This window comes from Brassica rapa, chromosome A10, assembly GCF_000309985.2.
Source record: "Brassica rapa cultivar Chiifu-401-42 chromosome A10, CAAS_Brap_v3.01, whole genome shotgun sequence".
NCBI lineage: Eukaryota > Viridiplantae > Streptophyta > Magnoliopsida > Brassicales > Brassicaceae > Brassica > Brassica rapa.
This window is the reverse complement of record NC_024804.2, coordinates 16,992,971-17,015,190: the sequence shown is the minus strand read 5'-3', so window position 1 is coordinate 17,015,190 and position 22,220 is coordinate 16,992,971. Positions and strand designations below refer to the sequence as shown.

General features: G+C 36.9%; 5 protein-coding genes and 1 long non-coding RNA gene across 7 annotated transcripts; 3 read left to right on the top strand and 3 right to left on the bottom strand.

Moving 5' to 3' along the window:
- The first annotated feature begins 742 nt into the window (after positions 1-742).
- Positions 743-4,273, top strand: LOC103846551 (putative elongation factor TypA-like SVR3, chloroplastic). The gene is made up of 13 exons (XM_009123493.3): positions 743-1,059; positions 1,181-1,293; positions 1,389-1,592; positions 1,673-1,849; positions 1,930-2,082; positions 2,208-2,297; positions 2,397-2,531; positions 2,667-2,783; positions 2,889-3,040; positions 3,106-3,285; positions 3,407-3,572; positions 3,644-3,839; positions 3,925-4,273. Exons 1-13 carry the CDS (start codon positions 852-854, stop codon positions 4,056-4,058), a joined length of 2,025 nt encoding a protein of 674 aa, XP_009121741.1. The 5' UTR covers positions 743-851; the 3' UTR covers positions 4,059-4,273.
- On the bottom strand, positions 4,133-7,518 carry LOC103846552 (WAT1-related protein At5g13670). The gene is made up of 8 exons (XM_009123494.2): positions 7,380-7,518; positions 6,135-6,327; positions 5,978-6,040; positions 5,736-5,852; positions 5,405-5,654; positions 5,149-5,310; positions 4,899-5,047; positions 4,133-4,823 (listed from the first exon to the last, which is right to left on the bottom strand). The coding sequence occupies exons 1-8, from the start codon at positions 7,450-7,452 to the stop codon at positions 4,607-4,609; spliced, it is 1,224 nt and encodes a 407-aa protein (XP_009121742.2). The 5' UTR covers positions 7,453-7,518; the 3' UTR covers positions 4,133-4,606.
- LOC117129240 lies at positions 6,749-8,189 on the top strand. Its single transcript, XR_004452884.1, has 2 exons — positions 6,749-7,257; positions 7,411-8,189. It is a non-coding gene; the product is annotated as an uncharacterized LOC117129240 (long non-coding RNA).
- LOC103846550 (elongator complex protein 1) lies at positions 8,033-13,037 on the bottom strand. 2 transcript variants are annotated; one of them, XM_009123491.2, is made up of 5 exons: positions 12,508-13,037; positions 11,962-12,283; positions 8,785-11,842; positions 8,602-8,700; positions 8,033-8,516 (listed from the first exon to the last, which is right to left on the bottom strand). In XM_009123491.2, exons 1-5 carry the CDS (start codon positions 12,667-12,669, stop codon positions 8,201-8,203), a joined length of 3,957 nt encoding a protein of 1,318 aa, XP_009121739.1. In that variant the 5' UTR covers positions 12,670-13,037; the 3' UTR covers positions 8,033-8,200. The 2 variants fall into 2 exon arrangements, with proteins under 2 accessions (XP_009121739.1, XP_009121740.1); XM_009123492.3 differs by lacking the exon at positions 12,508-13,037 and having other exon boundaries at positions 11,966-12,204.
- A 752-nt stretch (positions 13,038-13,789) lies between these two features.
- On the top strand, positions 13,790-15,204 carry LOC103846549. The gene is made up of 4 exons (XM_009123489.3): positions 13,790-14,221; positions 14,363-14,440; positions 14,523-14,622; positions 14,693-15,204. Exons 1-4 carry the CDS (start codon positions 13,943-13,945, stop codon positions 15,046-15,048), a joined length of 813 nt encoding a protein of 270 aa, XP_009121737.1. The 5' UTR covers positions 13,790-13,942; the 3' UTR covers positions 15,049-15,204.
- LOC103846548 (RNA polymerase sigma factor sigD, chloroplastic) lies at positions 15,159-17,594 on the bottom strand. Its single transcript, XM_009123488.3, has 4 exons — positions 16,831-17,594; positions 16,376-16,741; positions 15,721-15,921; positions 15,159-15,646 (listed from the first exon to the last, which is right to left on the bottom strand). The coding sequence occupies exons 1-4, from the start codon at positions 17,227-17,229 to the stop codon at positions 15,359-15,361; spliced, it is 1,254 nt and encodes a 417-aa protein (XP_009121736.1). The 5' UTR covers positions 17,230-17,594; the 3' UTR covers positions 15,159-15,358.
- Between the last annotated feature and the right edge of the window lie 4,626 nt (positions 17,595-22,220).

Below are 22,220 nucleotides of genomic sequence, written 5' to 3'. Positions count from 1 at the left end.
TGATAAAAAGAGAGTTCCTCTATTACACATCATGAACTAGGTCTAAACTGCAGAATCGAACCGTACTGAGCCAAAATAATTAAATAACCAAAACCAGATCAAAGTTCATAAATAACTACACTGATCCTATATTTCTACAACCGAAAAACCTAAACAGGATCGAAATTAGAACCAAATATGTATCCGAATTTTTAAAATACAAATTATATATCTAAAAATATTATTTATAAACCAAAATATCTGAAAACCTGAATTATCAAATGCTTTTTTGTCCAAAATATTTAAAATTATTCAAAAATTTCGAATGATCTAACATTTTTATATGCACAACTCGAATTACTTAATATTTAAAATGAAATCCTAAATTGACTAATGTTTATATCTATATTATCTGAAATTAGCCGAAAAAGTAGAACCAGACTAGACATGTATTTTTTTGGATATTAGTCGGTTTTTAATTTTATTATTCCAACCGAACCGAGAGTGAAATACCAAACTGAAACAAAACCGAATTTTGCAAATTGTCGAACGATTCTTAAATCTCTAGAACCGAAAAATCGAAAACCCAAAATACTTCAACCAAAACCAAACCGAAAACAGAAAGTGGAGGCCTATCATGAACTATGCAATCTTGTTTTCAATGGTTGTAAGAAAAATACAAGAGCCATGTATCGATAAGTCTTTAGAGTCAGACGTGGTTTAACCTGGTCCATCTATCTAACTCCACACAAAAGAAAGCGCAGTCATAACGCAAAAGCGACGCCGTAATCCTCCTTGCAATAAAAACAAGAGGCAAGAGAGCTTCTTCTCTTCCTCTCCAACCAAAATAAATCCTTTTTGCTCTTATCTCAATGGAGCTGAGCTTGAGCACTTCTCCCGCTTCTCCAGCGGTTTTGAGGAGACAACCTTCTCCTCTGCTTCACAACCAACAAGTGCTCGGCGTCAGTTTCGCTTCCGCTCTTAAACCAGGAGGAGCTCTCCGGTTCGGTTCCCGGAGGCGTCCCCTTCATCGTCCCATCACTTGCTCCGCCTCTCCATCCACTGCCGAACCTTCCTCTGGTAAATTTCTCTCCTTTTTATCTTTTGCTTTCTTATTTCTGTTCGGACAGGGTGAAAGTAGTAGTTTTTGTTGCTGTAATTGATAAAGGAACGGTTTTTATTTCTCTCTGTATATAAACAGAGGTGAAGAAGAAGACGTTGGTGAGGAGGAATGACGTGAGGAACATAGCAATTGTAGCTCATGTTGATCATGGCAAAACTACTTTGGTTGATTCTATGCTCAGGCAAGCTAAGGTAAACATCACATGTTTTGTTTTTTTTTTCTTTAATTGTCCAACCTGTGTTGAGAAAAGTAATATATGCTTAATTATTTATCTTTACTTGTGTAGGTGTTCAGAGATAACCAAGTGATGCAAGAGAGGATCATGGACTCTAACGACCTTGAGCGTGAAAGAGGAATCACTATTCTTAGCAAAAACACCTCCATCACTTACAAAAACACGAAAGTGAATATCATTGATACTCCTGGCCACTCTGACTTTGGTGGTGAAGTTGAGCGTGTCTTGAACATGGTTGACGGAGTCCTTCTTGTGGTATGCTTCTAAAATAATAAACTTCTCTCAGCTCTGCATATCTCTTTTTTTTTTCTTATCCTCGCTCCCTTGTTTCTTAGGTGGATTCTGTTGAGGGACCAATGCCTCAGACGAGGTTTGTTTTAAAGAAGGCTCTTGAGTTTGGACATGCTGTTGTAGTGGTGGTAAACAAGATTGACAGGCCTTCTGCTCGTCCTGAGTTTGTTGTCAATTCCACTTTTGAACTGTTTATTGAACTTAACGCTACAGATGAACAGGTATTGTCTATTTTGGGTTTATCTATAATAATATGATACTAACGCTACTAATTTTTGTTGTTGGTGGTGGTGGTGTATAGTGTGATTTCCAAGCGATATACGCTAGTGGGATTAAAGGAAAGGCAGGGCTTAATCCGGATGACCTTGCTGAAGATCTGGGACCCTTGTTCGAGGCGATAATTAGATGTGTGCCTGGTCCAAATATTGAGAAAGATGGTGCTCTTCAGATGCTTGTGAGTTAATTGTGAATTTTCCTACCGTTTCATGTTTTATGTTTTATATGTTGAATGAATCAGACAGTCTAGTTGGAGTTATGTAGATATTCACTTGTATGAAACTAATGTTTTTTTTTCATCAGGCCACAAATATTGAGTATGATGAGCATAAAGGACGTATTGCTATTGGGCGGTTACACGCAGGGGCACTACGCAAGGGAATGGATGTCAGGGTAACACTTTGATAGATCTTCAGCTGATTCCTTTGTTATCGGGCATCATTGATGTGGGCTCAATGATTAGTTGTAAACTTATTGGGTATAAATTTACAGGTATGCACTTCTGAAGATTCGTGTAGATTTGCAAGAGTGAGTGAGCTCTTTGTTTATGAGAAATTCTACAGAGTACCTGCTGATACAGTGGAAGCTGGAGATATTTGCGCTGTTTGTGGCATAGATGACATTCAGGTACACACGCATATGCATGGATCATTTGATGCCAAATGCGAGAGTGTTGGATAGTTGCTTGTGTCACTTGTCATTTTTCTTTTTTTTTATTGCCAATTGAGTTGTAACGTCTTGGTTTCTTTGTACATTTTGCAGATTGGGGAGACTATTGCTGATAAAGCACATGGGAAGCCTCTGCCTACAATCAAAGTAGAAGAGCCAACTGTGAAAATGTCATTCTCTGTCAACACCTCTCCTTTCTCTGGTCGTGAGGTATGTGTAATCATGGCTGATGTGTCTGTCATTAGTATTTTAAGAGGGAGGTTGTAACTTGGATTAGTGCAACATTTGATTTGAATTATATTTCCTTTTCTGTAGGGCAAGTATGTAACGAGCAGGAACTTGCGAGATCGTCTAAACCGTGAACTCGAAAGAAATCTAGCCATGAAAGTGGAAGATGGTGAGACAGCAGACACATTCATCATTAGTGGGCGCGGCACATTACACATTACCATCCTGATAGAAAACATGTAAGTACTTTCACTGAACACGTCATTCTTTTCATTGAAAGTAGCTGAACGTTAACATGTTCCAGGCGAAGAGAGGGATATGAGTTTATGGTTGGACCCCCAAAAGTTATCAACAAAAGGGTTAACGATAAATTGCTCGAGCCGTATGAGGTAGCAACTGTTGAAGTACCAGAGAATCACATGGGGCCTGTTGTTGAACTTCTTGGCAAAAGGCGTGGACAGATGTTCGATATGCAGGGTGTTGGGTATGTATCCTTTCTCTTGCCATCCCTTTAAGACTGCCTCTTGATAAGCTGTTTGGTAAATCTACAGTTTGCAGCTATTAAGATCAATCTGACTATATGTGTGTGAATCTTGACATGACAGGTCGGAAGGAACAGTCTTTCTGCGGTACAAAATCCCAACACGAGGACTTCTTGGACTGAGGAATGCAATTTTGACAGCTTCTCGTGGGACAGCTATCCTCAACACCGTATTCGACAGTTATGGACCTTGGGCCGGTGATATCAGCACCCGTGATCTTGGTTCGCTGGTAAGTTTAGGGAGTTGAGATAAGTTTTTCGGCATTTATGTTGTTTCTGAAAAGGGAAGTGGGAGTTTCAGGTTGCGTTTGAAGACGGAACGTCAACATCGTATGCTCTGGCAAGTGCTCAAGAGAGAGGGCAAATGTTTGTAGGTGCGGGTGTGGATGTATACAAAGGTCAGATTGTTGGGATCCACCAGAGGCCTGGCGACTTGGGACTTAACATCTGCAAGAAGAAAGCAGCGACAAACATACGCTCCAACAAAGATGTAACAGGTAGTTCATATAAACCTTAAGCTTTTGTGCAAGTTTTAAATGTATATTGCTGACAAATCTTTTTTTTTGGGGGGGTCAATTATAGTGGTTCTTGACACTCCTTTGACTTATAGTCTGGACGACTGCATTGAATACATTGAAGAGGATGAACTTGTGGAAGTCACGCCTCTTAGTATTAGGATGTGCAAGAATCCTAAAATGGCCAAGAAAGGCAGGTAATCAAAAAGAAAACATTTTGCAGCTGGGTTTGGAGGAAGCTGAAAAGCTACTAAAAGATGAAATCTAGTTTCTAGTGTTTCTAATGATATTTTATATAGGCTTGTTTGATTCTTATACATAAGTCTTGAATTCTTATGAGGGGGTGAGTCCTCGGATGTAATCAAATTAATGCTTTTTGGAAAACCCCTTATATCCCATTTTGGACTACTTCCGTCTCTGATCATATGTTACTTCAAAGCTCTAGAGTTGCCACTAGCAGTTACACCCAAAAGGGAACATCTGTAAATTACTTAGGAAGCATCTGAAACCAAAGGAGAGAGGTGGAACCATGGCAGCTGCTTGATATTTACATAGGCTTGTTTGATTCTTATAAATGGAGGTTATCAGAAAGCTACCACAATGGGTTCTCTTGACTAAGTTATCTAAATTTCTGAAGTATACTTCAAAACTTAAGATGCAGATATCATTGCTTGCTCTTATTCAGGCAAACCATACTATTATCAAAAATGTTGTGCATTATATGGAGATACTGTAACAAAAACGGTATCTCAAACTGACTGAGAGTGAGTTACTGCCTTTGGGATCATTAACTGGTCATGGATGGGTAGTACTTGGTTATTATCAAGCGTCCGAACCATCTGCTCGTCAGTTTTTACCACAGTCTCTGCACACCCAGCGTTTGTTGAAGGCTGCTCTATCTTGTCCTTGCTTTTACCCCATAGTACCAAGTATACTCCAAAGACGATGACAACTGATCCAACAACCCTGCAAGTTCAGGAAACACATTTAGTTACTTTTTAGATCAATCTCATCAGTAGACTTGGATCAAGGCCTTTTTACCTTCCTAGGTAGAGTTTCTCCAAGAAAACAAAGGAGCTCAGTATAGCAACGATAACCATGCTGAGAGGGTTAAATGCGCTCACAAACACAGGCCCTCTCTTCTTTGATGCCCATCCAATAGCATAGTATGCTAACCCTGAGACAAGTCCCTGTGTGACACAGCAATAATACTTCTCTCAACAAACACACATAAAAAAAAGGCTTCACTGTGAAAAGTTTAGGGACAGAGATTATAACAAAATTGTAGTACCCCATATATTGAAGCTAAGAGCTTCATGTCCGGGTGGATTTTCCAGACAGACATGTTCTTCCTTTCCCATATCAATGCTATAACACTAGCCTCCAGCATCCCCATAATGCACATAAGTGCTGTTAGCGAGAGCTCAGCATTATATGTATTCAGAATGTTTGCCTGAAAAATAATATAATCTCTTCTGTTACCTTTACTACCTACCTCTCTGTGAATTGGCCTATAGAAAATTATAAGAATGGGGAATATGTTCTACCTGTAAAATGATGTAACATGACCAACTGAAGCAGCTTGCTACAAGCATAACTGATCCTTTTCCTATATCTTCCTGCTTTGGAGTATTCATAGAATGTGCCTGCCCAATAATCCCCATGGGCTTGCTTGTCCAAGGCAACTCAATGACATTCCCTTTGAAAAATGTCATGAGCATTGCTCCTCCAATAGCTACCATGGTTCCCACCAGCTTTGCCTGGCTGTGACGCCTTCTGATATTCACCTTCTCCAGTCTTTCAAGAAAACATAAAAAAAAAACCTCAGTAATACTTTAGTATATACATCGGCAACAATATTGGTAGAGAGAGATTTACTTGAAAATGCAGGCCATTATAAATGTCATTGCAGGAAGTGCATTGCACAAAGCCGATGTGAATGTGGCAGTGGTAAGTTTCATCCCTGAGTAGTACAGGTTTTGTTCAACCACAGGCCTGCATTTGTTTTCATTTAAACCTAGTTACACAGAGGAATCTTGTCTAATTTTTTTTTAAAATAATAATTAATTATATGTTTAATTCTATCATTGTGAATCAGAAATGATGTAACAAAGTCATACTCAAATAAACTCAGGATGGATATTTGTAAGAAGATTTTGAAAGTCAGCCTTGGTCTTGAGTTCCTACGTTTACAACAGAAGAAACAATTACTTTAACTTCATATTATATGTTATTTTGTTTTACAAACCTGAACCACAAGAAGAAGAAAATATATACCTTTCAAGAACGAGGGCGAAAGGAGTGATGAGAGCAGCAGCAACTGCCATACGGTAAGCAACTAAGACATGAGGGCTCATCCCTTGGTTCAAAGCTATTTTCGCTACTATAGACATCAATGCATACAGAAACTGAATGAAAACAATGGCCATGAACGGCCTTGCTTTCTCAAACTTCATTATTGGCACCTTCTCTGCATACAAAAAACGTTTTCCGTTAGAAAAGAGATGTTTTGGGGTTTTGTTATAAGCAAAATAAAAGTGATATCTATGCGTGTATATATAACATGTATTCTGTTTTGATGCCTCATAACGTGTTCATGTGTTCCGACGTAAAAAACATTCAAAAGTATTTTTTTTTTTTAAGTGCAAGTAATTAATACATATACCTAAAAAAGAGGAAGTCCAAAGAGCACTAAACTCGTGTTTTAAGAGGTAAACATTTCTTGATTGGTTCGGTGCTGACTCTCATAGACCAGCTTTATATTTTTGTCAATTTATTTAAAATCGGCAGTTTCAATTATTACTCATTAATTATAGTATCCCATCATTTTTTCATACATTTAATTTTATTTTTGTCGTTACATAATTTATTAGTCTAACCCGATCTATATAAGCTCCCTATCACTTTATCAACCGCTTCTGGTGGATTTTTAACGATCAGTATCAAATAACATAACTCTCTTGAGGTGTAGGGACCTACTATATCTAACGTAGAACCCTATAAAGTATAAGCTTCAGGGCCGTCTAACAGCACGCGCAAGTGGAGCGGTCGAACAGGGCCCCAAAATATAAAAATAAAAAAATTTAAGGTTTTTTGGAAATATATAGATAAATTATGGTAAGAAACTTTAAAACTTTAGATATAATGCTAAATTTAGAACTTATAATTAAAAAAAATAAGACAAAATTATTAAATTTTAAAATTACTTGATAAAATATACGATTAATATTTTTTTTGAACAGGGCCTCAAATTAAATTGAGACGGCCCTGATAAGCTTAGTAGTACTCATGAGATCGTTTTACGTCACAAATCAAAACAAAACAGAAAGCGAGACCATGCACCAATAATACCCGATGGAGAACCGCCATGTTATTTAACTACAAAATTTGCTAAACAAAAGTACGGCTTATTTGAAATTACATGGTTTCTCTCATCATCAACAACTCGACTCATAGAGAAATAACATTGAAACTACATGATATTGGTCTACAAATAAAACTATTTTGAAATAAAATACGAACCTGTAAAATTCACAAATAACGAACAATGTAGGTCGAGTCTCCCGAGAGTTGAGACTGTAGTGGTCGAGCGCATGCGGGTTATGAGGCACAATGTTGTTTTAGAAGGGTCGATGATGATATGGGAGCTTTACCGTTCTGATGACAATTTGATTTCGGATATTCTCTTACACCAGTGATTAATGACGAAACAAAACAATAAAAGATGTGTGAATGAGATGAGAAGGTTTTTTTTTGGGTCACAGGAGATATTTATTGAGTTTAAGTAAGAACATTACTTCTCTAAAAGTAAAATAGAGAGATACACGCAGTCACGCAGAAGAGATGTGGAGATATTTTATAAATTGAAATCTAAGGAAAGAAAACTAATGCACTTTTGGAAAAAACTTAATATGTATTAGGAAATGCAAAATGCTAAAATGAAAATAATATACTGATGATATAAACAAATTTTAAGTTTACGGTATACATTGAATAAATGATTTACTTTTATAGCATAAATAACTGTATATAGTCAAACTATAGATAACATAATTAATTAGGTATATTAATTGTTTTTTTAACATGATTTAAACGAAAAGACGAACCCAATACAGTGTACCACTTGTCCATTTTATCAACTAAACCTAACTTGTGTAACACAGTAATCTAAGCGATGAACAAAAAAAATGTGGCAGATGCAACTCAATCTCTGTAGTGTAAAACGGAAATAACAAGAAAGATCCAAAACGAAGAGGACAAAATGTAGCAGGAAAGTTTTGATGATTAAAACGAACAAGCTTGTTGATATGCTTATTCAGTCAAGAACAAGATTTAAAGATTTTTCACGGGCTAAAGAAAACCTTAAGCATCCAGCTAAACGCATCAGAGCCTCGTGCCGTGGACCTCGTCTTCAGAGCGTAACGTTCAAAGGAATACAATTCTTCATCGACGCTCTCGCTGGACACTGTATCGTCTGCTAGCTCCACTGCTGCTACCTGAGCGACCTGGAAATTCTCTGCAGTCTGTTGCAACTTCTGTGCAGACTCTTTCTCACCAAGTGTTACCAAACATATCAATAAAGACTTGAGCTCTCTCTTTCCTCCTTCTGTCATACGCATACCTTTCAAATGATCAACAAGAGCCATCTCCTCACCCGCACTGCCATTCACACAACACCAATTTGATTCATGTTTGGCTCATCAAAAGAAACCAATCAACTTTCATAAGAACATATTCTACATACCTGCCAGCTCGGATCTTCCCGCTCTTTCTCTGCCGCCTCAAGTCTCTTGCCTTAGTCGCCGTGCTTGAGGTGACTGAAGCAGCAGAACCTCTCCTTGTCCTGCAATAATATCAAAGAAAACAACTACGTTATCTAATGCAATCTAAGATTAGCCAAGAAAGCAAGACAAGCGCAAAACTGTACCCTAAAGTATAGGCGCTCATGCCACTCAGGTTGCTACTTGCTTCTGAAGCTGTGTCATCATCAAGATCAATGACTGACCGTTCCTCAGACTTGAGCTTTGCTGCAAGCAGCAACCGTCTCTGACGAACAGCTAGATACCGAGTCAAATACTTTCCTACTTTCTCTATCGATTCTTTGAATTCGCTTACTAGACCATTAGCACACTCAAGAGCAGAGCTCTTCACCACCGAGACTAAACCATCTTCTGTATGCATAAAGGCAACTCTTAAAGCTTCTTCCCACTCCCTCGCATTGATAAGGAAATTAACTCCACCGCTTATATCACCGCAATACTCTAAAGCTATCTTCGCTGCTTCCCCAGGCTTCCCAAGAGCATTGACCTCTTCACATAACTCGTACGCCAGTTTCAAGATCTCATCTTTCCCTAACTTCATCAGCGCGCCTACTCTGAGTACCCCACTCCAATCACCACTTTCACGATACGCCTTCGAAGCCTTTTCAAGGTTAAAACAACAAAGGTACGTAGTAGCAGCATCCTCAAAACGTTTCTCATCAGTGAGATGGTCTCCCCAAGCCTCTAGCACCGCTTGTTTCTTTTCAAGATCGGTGATCAGCTGAAGTCCCAGCGGGAAGAGCTGAGGGTTTTTCTTGATCAAGTCCATGCAATGAGGAAAGTACTCATCCCCTGCTGATACGATGCTCTTGAGAGCGCTATCGAAACGCTGCAGTTTAAGGTCGATGTTGAAATGCATCAGAGGTTCGGACATTCTCTCCAGCTCCTGGAGATAAGGTAGAAACTCTTTCGGATCGCGTTGGGAGTTGAGCGCCACGATAGCTGCAAGGTTCAGATCGTAAAGACCTAAAGCAGCTTCGAAGACAGCCTCTGAGTCTAATAACCACAGAAGGTGTTTCAATGCTTCTTCTGCAGATGGACGAGACTTTTTACTTGAGTTATCATCAGAAGAGGAGTTTTGCAACTCCATCTCACGAACAGATTTTATCCTCATGAGAGATTCCTCAATAGCCGGTGGATCACTTCGAGCAAGAGTGGTCAAGATACATAGTTCCCTTGAGGGACTCTCTGGTATATGTTCTTCAAGGGTTTTCCTAATCGCTTGTAGAACTGATGACACTTTGTTACCGGATAGATCCTTCGCTTGCAAAGCCTTGTCCCTCTTTTTGGAGAAGGAGAACGTCTTGTAAAGTGTTTCTGTAACATCTTCGTTCTTCATGGCGCAAACAAACTCTGTAACGTGGTTCAAATTGTTTACTTGTGCAACAAACTCTACAGCTGATTGTAGAAACGCCTGCCACCCGTATAGGTCCACGATTACATTAAAGTCGATTCTGTGTCGCCTTACCAAGTTTAGTGCATCTTTGAACCGTTGCTGAGCTAACGCGTTAGTAATGGAAGACAAGACCAGCTTTCTAGGATAAATGCATTCGAGATTCCCCCGGATAGTTTGTAATATTACAGCAGCTTCGTCTCCGTTGAGGACTCCTATTACTTTGGCACCTTTCTCCCAAACGTTTACGTAGCTCATAACTTCCTCATCTCGCTTTCTACCGTCAATGACAAAGTAGACGTTTCCAAGTGCCACTTCTCCTCCCTGCAGTACATCCTCGGTATCGATGATAAAGAGAAAATCCTGTTTGGTCAAGATGATCAGATGGGTAACCACTTCATTGTCCAACTCTGAGTAAAATGAGAAGCTGCTGCAGTTATTACATAGGCTCTTCCCGTTGATGTACAGTCTGCCCATATCATCTAGCCCACATACCAAGGGCTTCTGCACGCCACCAGCATCAATCTGCGCCACCCTCACCAAAGGACAAGCTGATGGAAAAGAGACACTGTCATTGCCGATACGAGTTTCCATAAAGCCTGATCTTGATGCATAGCTAAGCACTTTCCCACCCTCAAACTCTACAAAGGCTGAATCACGCTTGCTAGGGTTCCAGGCAAGAGCCATGACAGGTGACTCGAGAGGTGTCTGGGAAGTAACGCTAGCGCCAAAGCCAGAGCATGTTACTTGATCAGGAACATGATCCTCGTGACAGACAACTTCAAGTTCCTGTAAATAAGAACCGTGGAGCTCTGTCTCAGACGAACCAGAAGAGAGACACTTGTTCTGGCTGGAACCGTAAGCAGAGACGCACAGAAGCGAATGGACATCGAGCCATAGAAGATGTGTAACAGAGCCCAGAGCTGTTTTACACTCCGAAACTTCTGCATTGAAGTCTCTACCTTCAAGATCTTCCCAAGTATCACGTGCAGGAAACTCAACAAAAGACAGGTTTCCATCAGACAAGAACACAGCCAGACAATTTTTAGAGTTCCTTGAGTAATATGCTATGTCCCTGACAGCGGAAGAGAAGCTAAGGCTGAACAAATACATAGGAGGCGGCATCAAGGACAAAGACAGTGGTGTCACGAGAATCTTGTTATTATCTACGACAAAGGCTGTTGAGTCCTCCATGACTGCCGTTACCCACATAAAATTACAAACAGTAACTTTCCCTGCCAGAGTCCAACATATTAACTGCGTTGGCTTAGTTGGATCCCACATGACCATTACTCCAGCTTCCCTTGGATACCTAATCTCCTGTTTTAGGTACCAATGGTTGTTGCTAAAGAACCACACCCTAACAGCATCATGCGTTTTGCAACTAACAACCCCTGCAAGAAGATCTGATGCAGAGTTCCACTTCAGAGATTCAAATGCTACGTTGGCATCTCCAGGCTCTCCGATGCTAAATGAGCTCCTCTCAAGTCCGTTCCTCTCGAAGAAAGCAATCGACGGGCATCCATCATCTGACTTCTTTTTATAAACAGCTGCAATCTTTGCCCCACTAGGCATCCATTCAAGAATCCCCTTCATGAAATCTTTTGTTTCTGAAGAAGACTGCAAAGCGCCAGAATCACTCTCCCATATCTTAATCTTCTTGTGCATAGAGCCGGATTCAAAAACCTCACCCATAGTGGCAAAATACTTCCCATCGCCTCTCCAGGAAATGGAAGGTCCCTCACAGCTTACAGACACATCATCTGCTTCACCTAAAACATGGTTAGCAAATAAAGAGAAACTGTTCAGTAAAACTTTTAGCTAGAACCATAAACTTAACCCTTATTCAGCCAAAAAGAATGTAAAAGAGAGGATTGTAAGGGGTCCTTACGTACGTAACCACCTTCAGAAACCGCCCTCTCGTACATCAAATCCCAATCATAAGTCATTACAAGTAACTGACCAAAACCGCTAATCAATCCAAGTAGATCTCCAGTAGGACTAGGCGAGAGACACGTGACACCTCCTTCTATATTTCCAACTAGCTCAGTCACATTGCTCTCCACCTCGTGCACAAGCAGAAGCCCACGAGACGTCCCAATTAATAAAGACTCCTTCTCCGCGAGATAATCAAAGGCAGTGATGAAATCCTCTGCCTCCAAATCAATACTGCAGACCTCCACAGGCAAACCCTTCGCACTATCTCTCCCATTCTGACACATTACAATTAAAGACATCAACACAAACTCCAAAAAAATAGGAGAAAGGCTTTAGCTTTATACAGACCATATTCCTTAACATGTATTTTCTTCTCTATCAACAAATAAAAATCCTTACTTGCGAGTTCATTCATAAGAAACTTGAATCAAACCATATAAAGACTAAAACTTTTTATCAATCAAAGAGTAAACGAGTTTCACTGGCAGAGATTGCTTACGTGGAAGGAAGAGAGGTGAAGGGCGTAAACGAAGTTAGTAGAAGATGCGAAGAACAAGCGACTCTGGTCGATGTCGTAAGCTGCGAACTGTACAGCTTCGTCTTCAGTCGAATGCAATTGGATGTTCTGAGAAACCTCCGAGAAAAGCTTCAAGTTTTTCATGTCGGAGGAGTACGAGTCTCTCCACAGCTTCAACGAGCTTAGCAGCTGAAGAGAGATCCAGGAGGCAGATTTAAGATTTAAACCCCAAACACTGACATTAGGGTTTATAGCAACACAACACAGCCGCTATATGCTTCCCTCTGAGTCGTATAAACTAGAAAGAAGACCCGGTTTATGTTTTAAAGCCGGTTTGCGTTTTAACAGCCGGTTCGTTTTATTTTACCCAAGGGATCAGTTGCCTCTGCTGCATATCCAGTCTTATCATACCTTCACACTCGAACTTTGTCAACACAACACCCTACTATCAACGCTCTGCTTCACCTTCTGTCCCAATTTTGGGACAATAAGCTTTTCTGAGATGTTAAAAAAAATTGGAGACATTGGGGATTCCAAATTTTTTGCCGCATGTGCATTCATTCTAATAGTAATCTTATATGTAAATACTCCTTTAGCTGAGACTTATTATCCGAAATCCAGATCCGATTCAGATTTATTCAGAAAATAGAATATCCAGAGTATCTGAATCCGGGTATTAAAATGTTGGATTTGTCGAACGATCCATACATGTATATCTTAATTTTTAAGTTTGAATATCTGGTTTCAGATTTTCTAAATATATTAATTTTCAATTTTAATAATAATTATAATTGATTATTAATATTTATACATAAAACTAATCTTATAATATTATATTTTAATTTTTATAATCTTATTTTTATTTATTTTTTATAAATTTTGTATAAATATTTAATTTATATATTATTTTTAAAGTTTTAATATTTAGAAAAAAAATATTTTTATTTTTTATTTTTTTTGAAAAAATATGAATATTCGTGATTAGTATAATATTTATGTAGATATCCAGAAGACACGGATCTAGATTTGGAAACCGTAAATTTTTCGGATATCCGGATCCGTCCTACGGTTATGTAGTTAACGTAATAGTAATAAATAATGTACATGAGGTTGTTAGCTAACTTAAGCCCAGTAACAACTGAGTCCGCATAAATTTTCTTATAGCCCATTCTTGTAGTTTTTAAGTCAACAAATAGAACGGTTTCTAGGAAAAAATATCTTCAGACAAAGAAATAATGTTGAAAAGTCAACTTACTTCCACACACCACATATTTCTCTCCCGCCTTCCCCACCCCCACCCGCCGATCGTTCCTCCTACTTGTCCACTTTGCCCTCCGACAGTGGTTACATTACATACAGACATCTATACTCAAGAGAATCTCGTAACTAATCACAAGCTCTCTGTCCCTTTCAAAATATGGCTAATCTCTACACGTTAGCCTCCGCCGCTCGACTCTCCGTTTCGCTTCCTAATCCTCACGTCCTCCCCACGCGTCGCCGTTTTCATCTGCCGTTAGCAACTCTTGCCTCATCATCGTCTCCAGAGTCATCATCGGCATCACCCACCCCTAGTTCGATCCCCGTTGTCAACGGAAACACGTTGTCAAGTTCTTATGGAACTCGAGATAAGGTTGTTGTGGATGATAACAGCCTCTTTGCTCGCTTCTTTCGCTCCACCGAATCCACCGTCGAGAAGGTAACAACTAATAAATCGAACTTCTCGAAATATTAGTCTTTATTCTCATCTTTTCTTATATATTGAGCTGTGACATACTCAAAAGTTGGATGGAACATATCATATTTGATTTCTTTCGGTGTATTTTTTTGGATGGAACAGATCATATTCGATTTTCGGTTCCTGGCACTCTTGGCAGTAGGTGGTTCTTTGGCTGGTTCGCTACTCTGCTTCCTCAATGTAACTTTGTTGTTTTTTATCTAAAATGTTCAGACACAACTACAACATTCTATATACTTAAAAGTAGTGAGTAACTATGTAGGGGTGCGTCTATGTCATGGAAGCATATAAAGTCTATTGGACAAACTGTGTCAAAGGCATCCACAAGGGCCAAATGGTTTTACACCTCGTCGAAGCTATTGGTAAAGTTTCTATACATATATGTGCATGACCTGTATAATTCTGATTCTCTTTTAAAATCTTGATTTGTAGATGTTTATCTGGCTGGGACTGTTATGCTAATATTTAGCATGGGTTTGTATGGACTCTTCATCAGCAACTCCCCTTCTGATATCCCTCCTGAATCCGATCGTGCCCTTAAAGCCTCTTCTCTGTTTGGAATGTTTGCCATGAAGGAGAGACCGAAATGGATGAAGATCAGCTCGCTTGATGAGCTCAAAACTAAAGTTGGACATGTTATTGTCATGATCCTTCTAGTGAAGATGTTCGAAAGAAGCAAGATGGTTACCATCGCCACTGGACTAGACTTGCTAAGCTATTCCGTTTGTATTTTCTTGTCATCTGCTTCTCTCTATATCCTCCATAACCTCCACAAAGGAGAGCACTGAGTGTATCTTCTCCATTTGTACAGAACCAAATCCAATATAAGTTCAAGCTTATGTGCCGTGTCAAATAATTTTATGTTCTATTCAAAAAATATTAACAGTATATTTAACTATGTAATGAAATTATTTTATTATTTTTATCTATATATGTTTGATGTTCTTTTTTTAAACTGTAAGCTATAAATTTAGAAATTATATCTAAAAATAAAGCTTTAGACCATTATATATGTAATTTATCTTAAATTTAGATTTGAAATTTGTTCGACCGCTCCATTGGCATGCTAGCATTAGAAGGCCCTGCTTCTGCTTATGTTCATTCACTAGAGGAATAGTATATTCTCAGATCATTCACATTATGTACATTTCGTAGCTTCGCCAAGGCAATGCCATTGATTTGCCTTACCCTCTCTCTTGAAAGCTTCAACGACTTACCTATCTCTTCAAAAGACATAGGAGTCTCTCCGTTGAGACCAAAGTAGAGTCCCAATACTCGTGATTCTCTCGCGGTGAGAGTTCCCAAAAGCTGCTTAATCCCCTCCTTCATGTGCTCCCTTTTCACCATCTCCTCTGGCCTTGTTTCATCTGGTCCCCTTACAATCTCCTGAATCAGCCAAAAAATATCAAAGAGTTACTCATTGTTCCCTCACCACTATGTAAAAAAAAATGGAAGTGTACCTGCAGTGTCATGCGGCCATAATGAGATGCGACTCTGTCCAACGAAACAGGGGATCTGCTCCGCTCCACAGCAAGTCTAACCGCTGAAACATTGACGTTAAGGTGCTCTGCAATCTCTTCGGAGCTTGGTGCTCGTCTTAGTTTTCTAGTTAAAACATTACTCGCTTCTGCTACTTTCGCCGTTAACTCCCACATGCTTCCCTGCAGACAAAAAGCTAAAAAGATGCATTCACTAATCACTTACCACTTCACATGAACCCGTTGTAGTTGATTTTTCATGTGAAATACTCTTCCTGTTTCAAAATGATCTATTATGTTTTAAAGTTCCACACATATTACAGTTTGATTTTAAATATATTATTTTCTGTGATTAGCTATTTTCAATAACTTTGAACTAATAAAAAATTAATAAACACAATTAATTTTTCAGAGTTTACAATTTGCCATTATTACTTAATAAAAATATATTGAAAATATAAAAATGTATATTTTTTAAATATTTTTTTTAAAAAATATATATCATTTTGAAACGGCAAGAATGGTAACTTCCGATATATTTTCATTTAGTGCATATAATCTACTTATATTTGGTCTTTTAAAGGATTTGGGACTCATTAATTCAAGAAAATATAGAAATTAGAGATGCAGGACTCACCGGCAATTTGACAAGTCTAGACTTGTGAGCAATAGCTCTAAGAATGGCCTGTTTGATCCACCAGTAGACATAAGTTGATAGTTTGTAGCCACGTTCAGGATCAAATCTCTCAGCTCCTCTTAGGAGTCCTATGCTTCCTTCCTGAATCAGGTCTTGAAGATTCAACCCTTTGCCTTGGTAGCCTGTTGCAATAGAGACAACTAGCCTCCGGTAACAACGAGTAATCTTCTCTCTAGCTTCTCTTCTTCTGCATAGTATCTCATTAGCGCTACGCTTCTTCTTCCCTTTGCCAGTACTTGACAGCAAAACTGAAACCATTCCATTCTCTTCACCACTTGTTCCAAGGTTTTCCAGTATCGCTCCTTCCTGTTTGTTACCAGAAAAAGAAAGTTTTTAAGTTCTTGCCATGGGGAGATATTCGAAAACTTTCCATAAATGATGTAGAAACTATATACCTTGAGGTACAAGCAAAGCTGAACCTCGTCTGAACGACTCAAGAACCCAGACCGTGAAGCTCCAACAGGAATACTAACTGGTTCTGCTACTGGTTCTACTACTTGGTCAACATCATCATCTTCTTCAGGCTCTAGACGCTCGAAACCTGCTCTTCTTCTCCTCCTCCTCTTCCTCCTCTTTTCTAACTGAGATCCCCATTTGTCAGGTTTGATCACCACAGAGCTCTCAGCCGCTCTATCCACAGTGGCTTCATTGAAAAACAGAGTGGTACCAAGCTTTATGGATGATGAAGAAGGAGATGGTTGACATTGGTGACTTGTTCTGAGTAACGGAGAAACTGTTGGGAGAGGAGGAGAGGGACACATGGTGGCGGTGGCAGTGGTGGGTATGGTGGCCATGGATGATGATGAGCTGCAGAGCTTCCACACCTTAAGATATTTTTTTTCTTTTTATCTTGTTTTTGGTCCAATGGATGGAAGCCGAAGATAATTCTCGCTCTTGGGTTACTTATCATAGAGGAGACTCTGTGTCATCTATCAGTTATCACCAATTAAATTTGGTGGAGTTGGTTTTCTTTTATTTTCTTTCTATTTTTGTTTTTTGACGAAAATTTTATTAAGGTTGTATACTTTTGTGGATCAATGATTATCAAATTGGGAAGTCTGTTTACTCCAGACTTGGACTCGATGGATCTTCCGGTTGCTGCCTATTTCTAATGGTTTTCAGACCCAACTAAAAGGCCCAATAAAATTGAATCCTAGTTTATATCTTTTATTGGATAAAATTGGAGATTCAGCTATAGAATCAGCCCTAGAGATACAGTGGCTAAGACTAAACTCCTTCCTTGTAGGGTTAGTATCGAATGCAGGTATATCATCACTGAATTGCTGTTAATATTTTTTTGAATTTCTTTTTCATTTATATTTTCCATCGACACTACTAAAAAAGAAAGCCCTCTAAATACTTACCTTATTTTGTAATTTTGATATATCATTTAATTCATCGATCCCACTATAATAGGAAAGTACCATTAAATACTAATTGCAAGGGAAAACATAATTTAATGACCAATTAACATCACTTTCCAAATGACTTAAATAATATTATTAATAACTATTTATGGTAACTAATTGTCGAAAGTATGGTATATAAATCCATTTTATTAATTCAAATAAATATTTTGGATTCCAAATGACTTACATAATATTATTAATAACTATTTATGGTAACTAATTGTCGAAAGTATGGTATATAAAGTCATTTTATCAATTCAAGTAAATATTTTGGTTTATTATTTTATGTAGTCTATAGATATATTAGAATATAAAGTCATTTTATCAAATCAAATAATTTATTTTAATTCATCGATCTCCTATAAAAGGAAAGTAACATTGAATACTGATTGAAAAGGAAAAAATAATTTAATCTCTCTATTAACATTACTTGCGCAACAATATTAGTTAATACATGTAATAATTAGTTTCCTTATTACAAATGGAAAGAATTCTCTTGATTTTGTTGATTGATTTTTTAGAATTTCTTTTTCGATTTATTTTAATCATCGACACTACTAAAAATGAAATCACTTTAATACTTAACTTTTGTGTTTTCTCGATTCAAAGAACATCTTTTTGCGATCATTTCTCTGTTTAATTCATTAAATACTCACTAAATATTTTAGATGTTAGAGAAACGAAATTAATTGACAAGATATTTTCTCTCCTAAAATCATGCATTTAAAACTTAATATTTATGGTGAGACTTGTCAACCAAAATTCTGGTGCAATCTATTCACGAGATGTTCTCCTTTAGCTTTATTAACAAGATATTCCAAAAATAATATTACCTTATAAGTATAAGATTTATTGAGAATTTATTAAAGAATATTCTATTTCTTAGCTTATCATGCAAGCTAAATCAATGAGAAACGTCTACCAATTTACTATAAATAAGACATTCACAGTAGAAGAAACGAAATAATTGAACTTTGTATTCTGAACTTTTAATGTTAATAATGTTCTGAATTTTTTTTTCTTCTTATTTTAGAACATTAAGCTTTTATATTTCATGAGAGCTGATTTTTTTTTTGGTTTATATGCAGATACCCTATTATGACGATTTCTCCACTGAAGCTATATATGATTTGATTGTACATCTCTTTGATATATCATTTTGATAACATCTTTGTTCCTCAATCTGGTAAAAAAATTTTACTCAATTTGATAACATCTTTCAGCTAAATCATTTCAATAGCATCTTTTTGTGCTGCGAATATTTTTTTTTTTGATTTGTAGATTTATATTATTGTTTAGAATTATAAGCTTATATATACACATATTTGTTTTTTTGGTTTGCTGATTGTGATTTTGTTTTATATTTTTTCAAAGATGATTTGAGAGAAGTGGTCATATTTCAGACCTCTAAGAGTTCACCATTCCGATCCTGCAAAAGATGTGCACTTAGAATGGTATTTTCTCTACTGTACATCAAAATTGGATAATCAATTATATTTTTAAAATATCTATAGTAGGATGGTATTTTCTACTGAAATAATATCTTATTTCCTAATCTCATACTTTAATATTTAAACTTTAAGGACAAGATTTGTTAATTAAATCATTAGTGTAAACTACTCCGGAGATATTCTCTTTTTTATATTTAAAATATAATTTTAGTAACAATAACATCCAAAAAATACCTCGATTGAGGAACGTGGTAGACAAAATACATGTAAGCAGAAGAGCTTGGTAGATATAATTTTTTGCAGGTTTCTAATTAAATTTGTTTTTTTTATCGAGAAATGTATTTCATAATTTATATTATTTATGGATAATATTTTGATTTTTATTATATTTTCTTTTAATATGTCTACATAAATGTTTGTTTATTATTTATAGAAAAATAATATTATTCACCGAAAATAAAGAATTACGACACATATACAATACAATTTTAATTAATGATAATATAAAATCTGTTATTTCTAAAACTATACACTCTTTATTCTATTTTTTGAATGAAAGTATCTTCGTAAACACACAAAATATTTTGTGACGTTGCAATTATACATACACACAGTATATGCCTCTTCATACTAACGTTACTGTGTTTCCTCTCGTGAAGTGCGGATCGAGAGGAAACACAGAGTGCGGGCCGGTCATGTTCTTATGGCTGCACAGGGTGCGAGCCGGTCACCTAGTATATTATAACGTAAAACGACATAGATATAATTAATTGCATATTATAGTTTGATCAAAAGTCATTCATATTGCAGATTCAATAAATACTTTATCGATGCCCTCCTTGCATTGAGAGCCTCAGCAAAGATTAAATAATTTTTTCACTCCATTTATCTCTAAAGATCGATAATTTTTTTTTTAATTTTCCTAATTTAAGTATGTTCTCGTAAGTCATTTGAGGTAATAATAACTGACAGTTGAAATAGTATCAACCAACAAAAAATATTACTAATAGTCTAAGAGTTCATTCCAATAAGTTTAATTATATTTTACTTTCTAATTCTAAAGACTTTGTCACAATATGTATACTTAACTAACCATTGTTTATAAGTAGCTTATAAGAACTTTCTTTAGTTCGGGTTGTGTGGTTGCTTTATACGCGAGGACGAGTTTTCGGCACTAGTACTATTAGACTAAGGATGCTCTATAAATATAAAACAATCGCCATCGATTAATTATATTAGCTACAATACAATTATCAATTTATCATACTATATTATCTGCCAAAAGAATACCAATTATAAATTGGAGTGTATAAGTATGTCGTGAATCATGTGATCCCCCGAACATCTCTCCTAGCCTTAGTAACTCAATAAATAACAATTAAGTAGCAAAGGGTCACATTTTTTAAAGACAATGAACTAACAGGTGTGTGCCACTTGGTAGGTCAGATGGTGACGAGTTAATATTCTTTCTTAGTAATGACGCCACTTTCATAGTAAACTTAATTTTTGAGTTATACTATGTTTAATACATCAATAGGTTTTGAGTGGTAATCATATTTTATCTAAAACAAATTATTGAGAGAAACCGTCCTCGGCCTCGATCTACCGGCGAACAGAGAGCTCTCGATTTTACTACGCTTTAATTTGATCAAATTTGCTACTAGAAAATCAAAACTCAGACGCCTATTAAGCTGCCATAATGCACAAGTGATACAAGTATCAAATCATATATATGCATATTTAAATTTAGATGGTGTGAAGCTATTACACCAGAAGAAGGCACACCCGGCTGCTCAGAAATTATTTATTTCAAAGGTTCAATTGATCCATATAATATAATATTATACTGTCACATGCATACTACAACACACATAAAGAAAGTGAAACGTCATGGTTAATTTGAATATTGACAGGTGTGTTACATATGAAGCACTATATATAAGTTAATCAGTAGAAATTGGGTTTAGTTATGTGTGTGATCAATGATTGTTTGTTCACTTTTCTCACACATGAGTGTGACAACTGTTAGCGTGAGTGTTATCCATCTTGAAACTGCACTCTGTTTTATCATTTGTGTGTCATATGGTTTGTGATGCTTTGAAGTAAAGGGAAGGAACATTATGAAAGCGTTTTCAACTTTCACTACTGAAAGTATCGATCGCAAATAAGTCTTTTTAAGAAGAATACAAAATCAATTGTTGTGTTCCGTGTTTCTGATATGATTTTGTAGGTATGGTGCAAAGACAGCAGAGGCGACAAACAGACAAACGCATGGCTTGGAGCAGCAGGGCATGCTTTTAGAACGGAGTGGACAGTTTTCAAGATCAGACAAGCTCTCCAAAATAGTGTGTTTAACTGATGTCTAAAACCGCAATTAAAACGGCAGCCTCATAAAAGAAAAAAGGGAATAGAGCTATTTTTTAATCAACAGAGAAAAATAGTTATATGTGGATGTTGTGTTGTTTGTACCTCAGTTTCATTGCCTTGGTGCAAAAGCAATACCAATTAAAAAAATTAGGGTTTTGGTTATTGTTGTTGGGGCATGTGTTTAGGCTTCTTTTAGAATCAATAGATTTTTGCAAACATAGATACAATTTTTAATATTGGGTATGCTTGGTCAGTGAGAATGATCATTTTGTTGTATGTTATGCTGCTGTGTTTGTATAATCTTTCCTTAAGTTGTTGTTATTACAAGGGAGAAAAGTTCGTTTAAACATAAAAACCTCATCAACCCATTAAATCCTTCTAAAGTACAACAGATTGGACTATTTGTCTCTCACTTTGTCATGTCAACTCCTCTATTTATTTTTACAAAATGATCTTTTAATTTTTTACTTAAACAATTATAACAAAAATATTTTTTAGTAAAATAAATTATTTATATAAAATATAATTATATTTTTTTATTTACATAATAGTTTGTAA

Excerpts from the sequence above, each read along its gene's own strand:
- LOC103846551 (XM_009123493.3), top strand. The coding sequence starts at position 852 with ATGGAGCTGAGCTTGAGCACTTCTCCCGCTTCTCCAGCGGTTTTGAGG. Across the intron at positions 2,784-2,888 it reads CTCCTTTCTCTGGTCGTGAG|GGCAAGTATGTAACGAGCAG; the intron begins GTATGTGTAATC and ends CCTTTTCTGTAG. Across the intron at positions 3,573-3,643 it reads CCCGTGATCTTGGTTCGCTG|GTTGCGTTTGAAGACGGAAC; the intron begins GTAAGTTTAGGG and ends TGGGAGTTTCAG.
- LOC103846552 (XM_009123494.2), bottom strand. The coding sequence starts at position 7,452 with ATGCGCTCGACCACTACAGTCTCAACTCTCGGGAGACTCGACCTACAT. Across the intron at positions 6,041-6,134 it reads TTCGCCCTCGTTCTTGAAAG|GAACTCAAGACCAAGGCTGA; the intron begins GTATATATTTTC and ends TTGTAAACGTAG. Across the intron at positions 5,048-5,148 it reads TCTTAGCTTCAATATATGGG|GGACTTGTCTCAGGGTTAGC; the intron begins GTACTACAATTT and ends TGTGTCACACAG.
- LOC103846550 (XM_009123491.2), bottom strand. The coding sequence starts at position 12,669 with ATGAAAAACTTGAAGCTTTTCTCGGAGGTTTCTCAGAACATCCAATTG. Across the intron at positions 12,284-12,507 it reads TTCACCTCTCTTCCTTCCAC|AATGGGAGAGATAGTGCGAA; the intron begins GTAAGCAATCTC and ends GTAATGTGTCAG. Across the intron at positions 8,701-8,784 it reads ATGAGCGCCTATACTTTAGG|GACAAGGAGAGGTTCTGCTG; the intron begins GTACAGTTTTGC and ends ATATTATTGCAG.
- LOC103846549 (XM_009123489.3), top strand. The coding sequence starts at position 13,943 with ATGGCTAATCTCTACACGTTAGCCTCCGCCGCTCGACTCTCCGTTTCG. Across the intron at positions 14,441-14,522 it reads CGCTACTCTGCTTCCTCAAT|GGGTGCGTCTATGTCATGGA; the intron begins GTAACTTTGTTG and ends GTAACTATGTAG. Across the intron at positions 14,623-14,692 it reads ACACCTCGTCGAAGCTATTG|ATGTTTATCTGGCTGGGACT; the intron begins GTAAAGTTTCTA and ends CTTGATTTGTAG.
- LOC103846548 (XM_009123488.3), bottom strand. The coding sequence starts at position 17,229 with ATGGCCACCATACCCACCACTGCCACCGCCACCATGTGTCCCTCTCCT. Across the intron at positions 16,742-16,830 it reads AGCTTTGCTTGTACCTCAAG|GAAGGAGCGATACTGGAAAA; the intron begins GTATATAGTTTC and ends GGTAACAAACAG. Across the intron at positions 15,922-16,375 it reads CTAGACTTGTCAAATTGCCG|GGAAGCATGTGGGAGTTAAC; the intron begins GTGAGTCCTGCA and ends TTTTGTCTGCAG.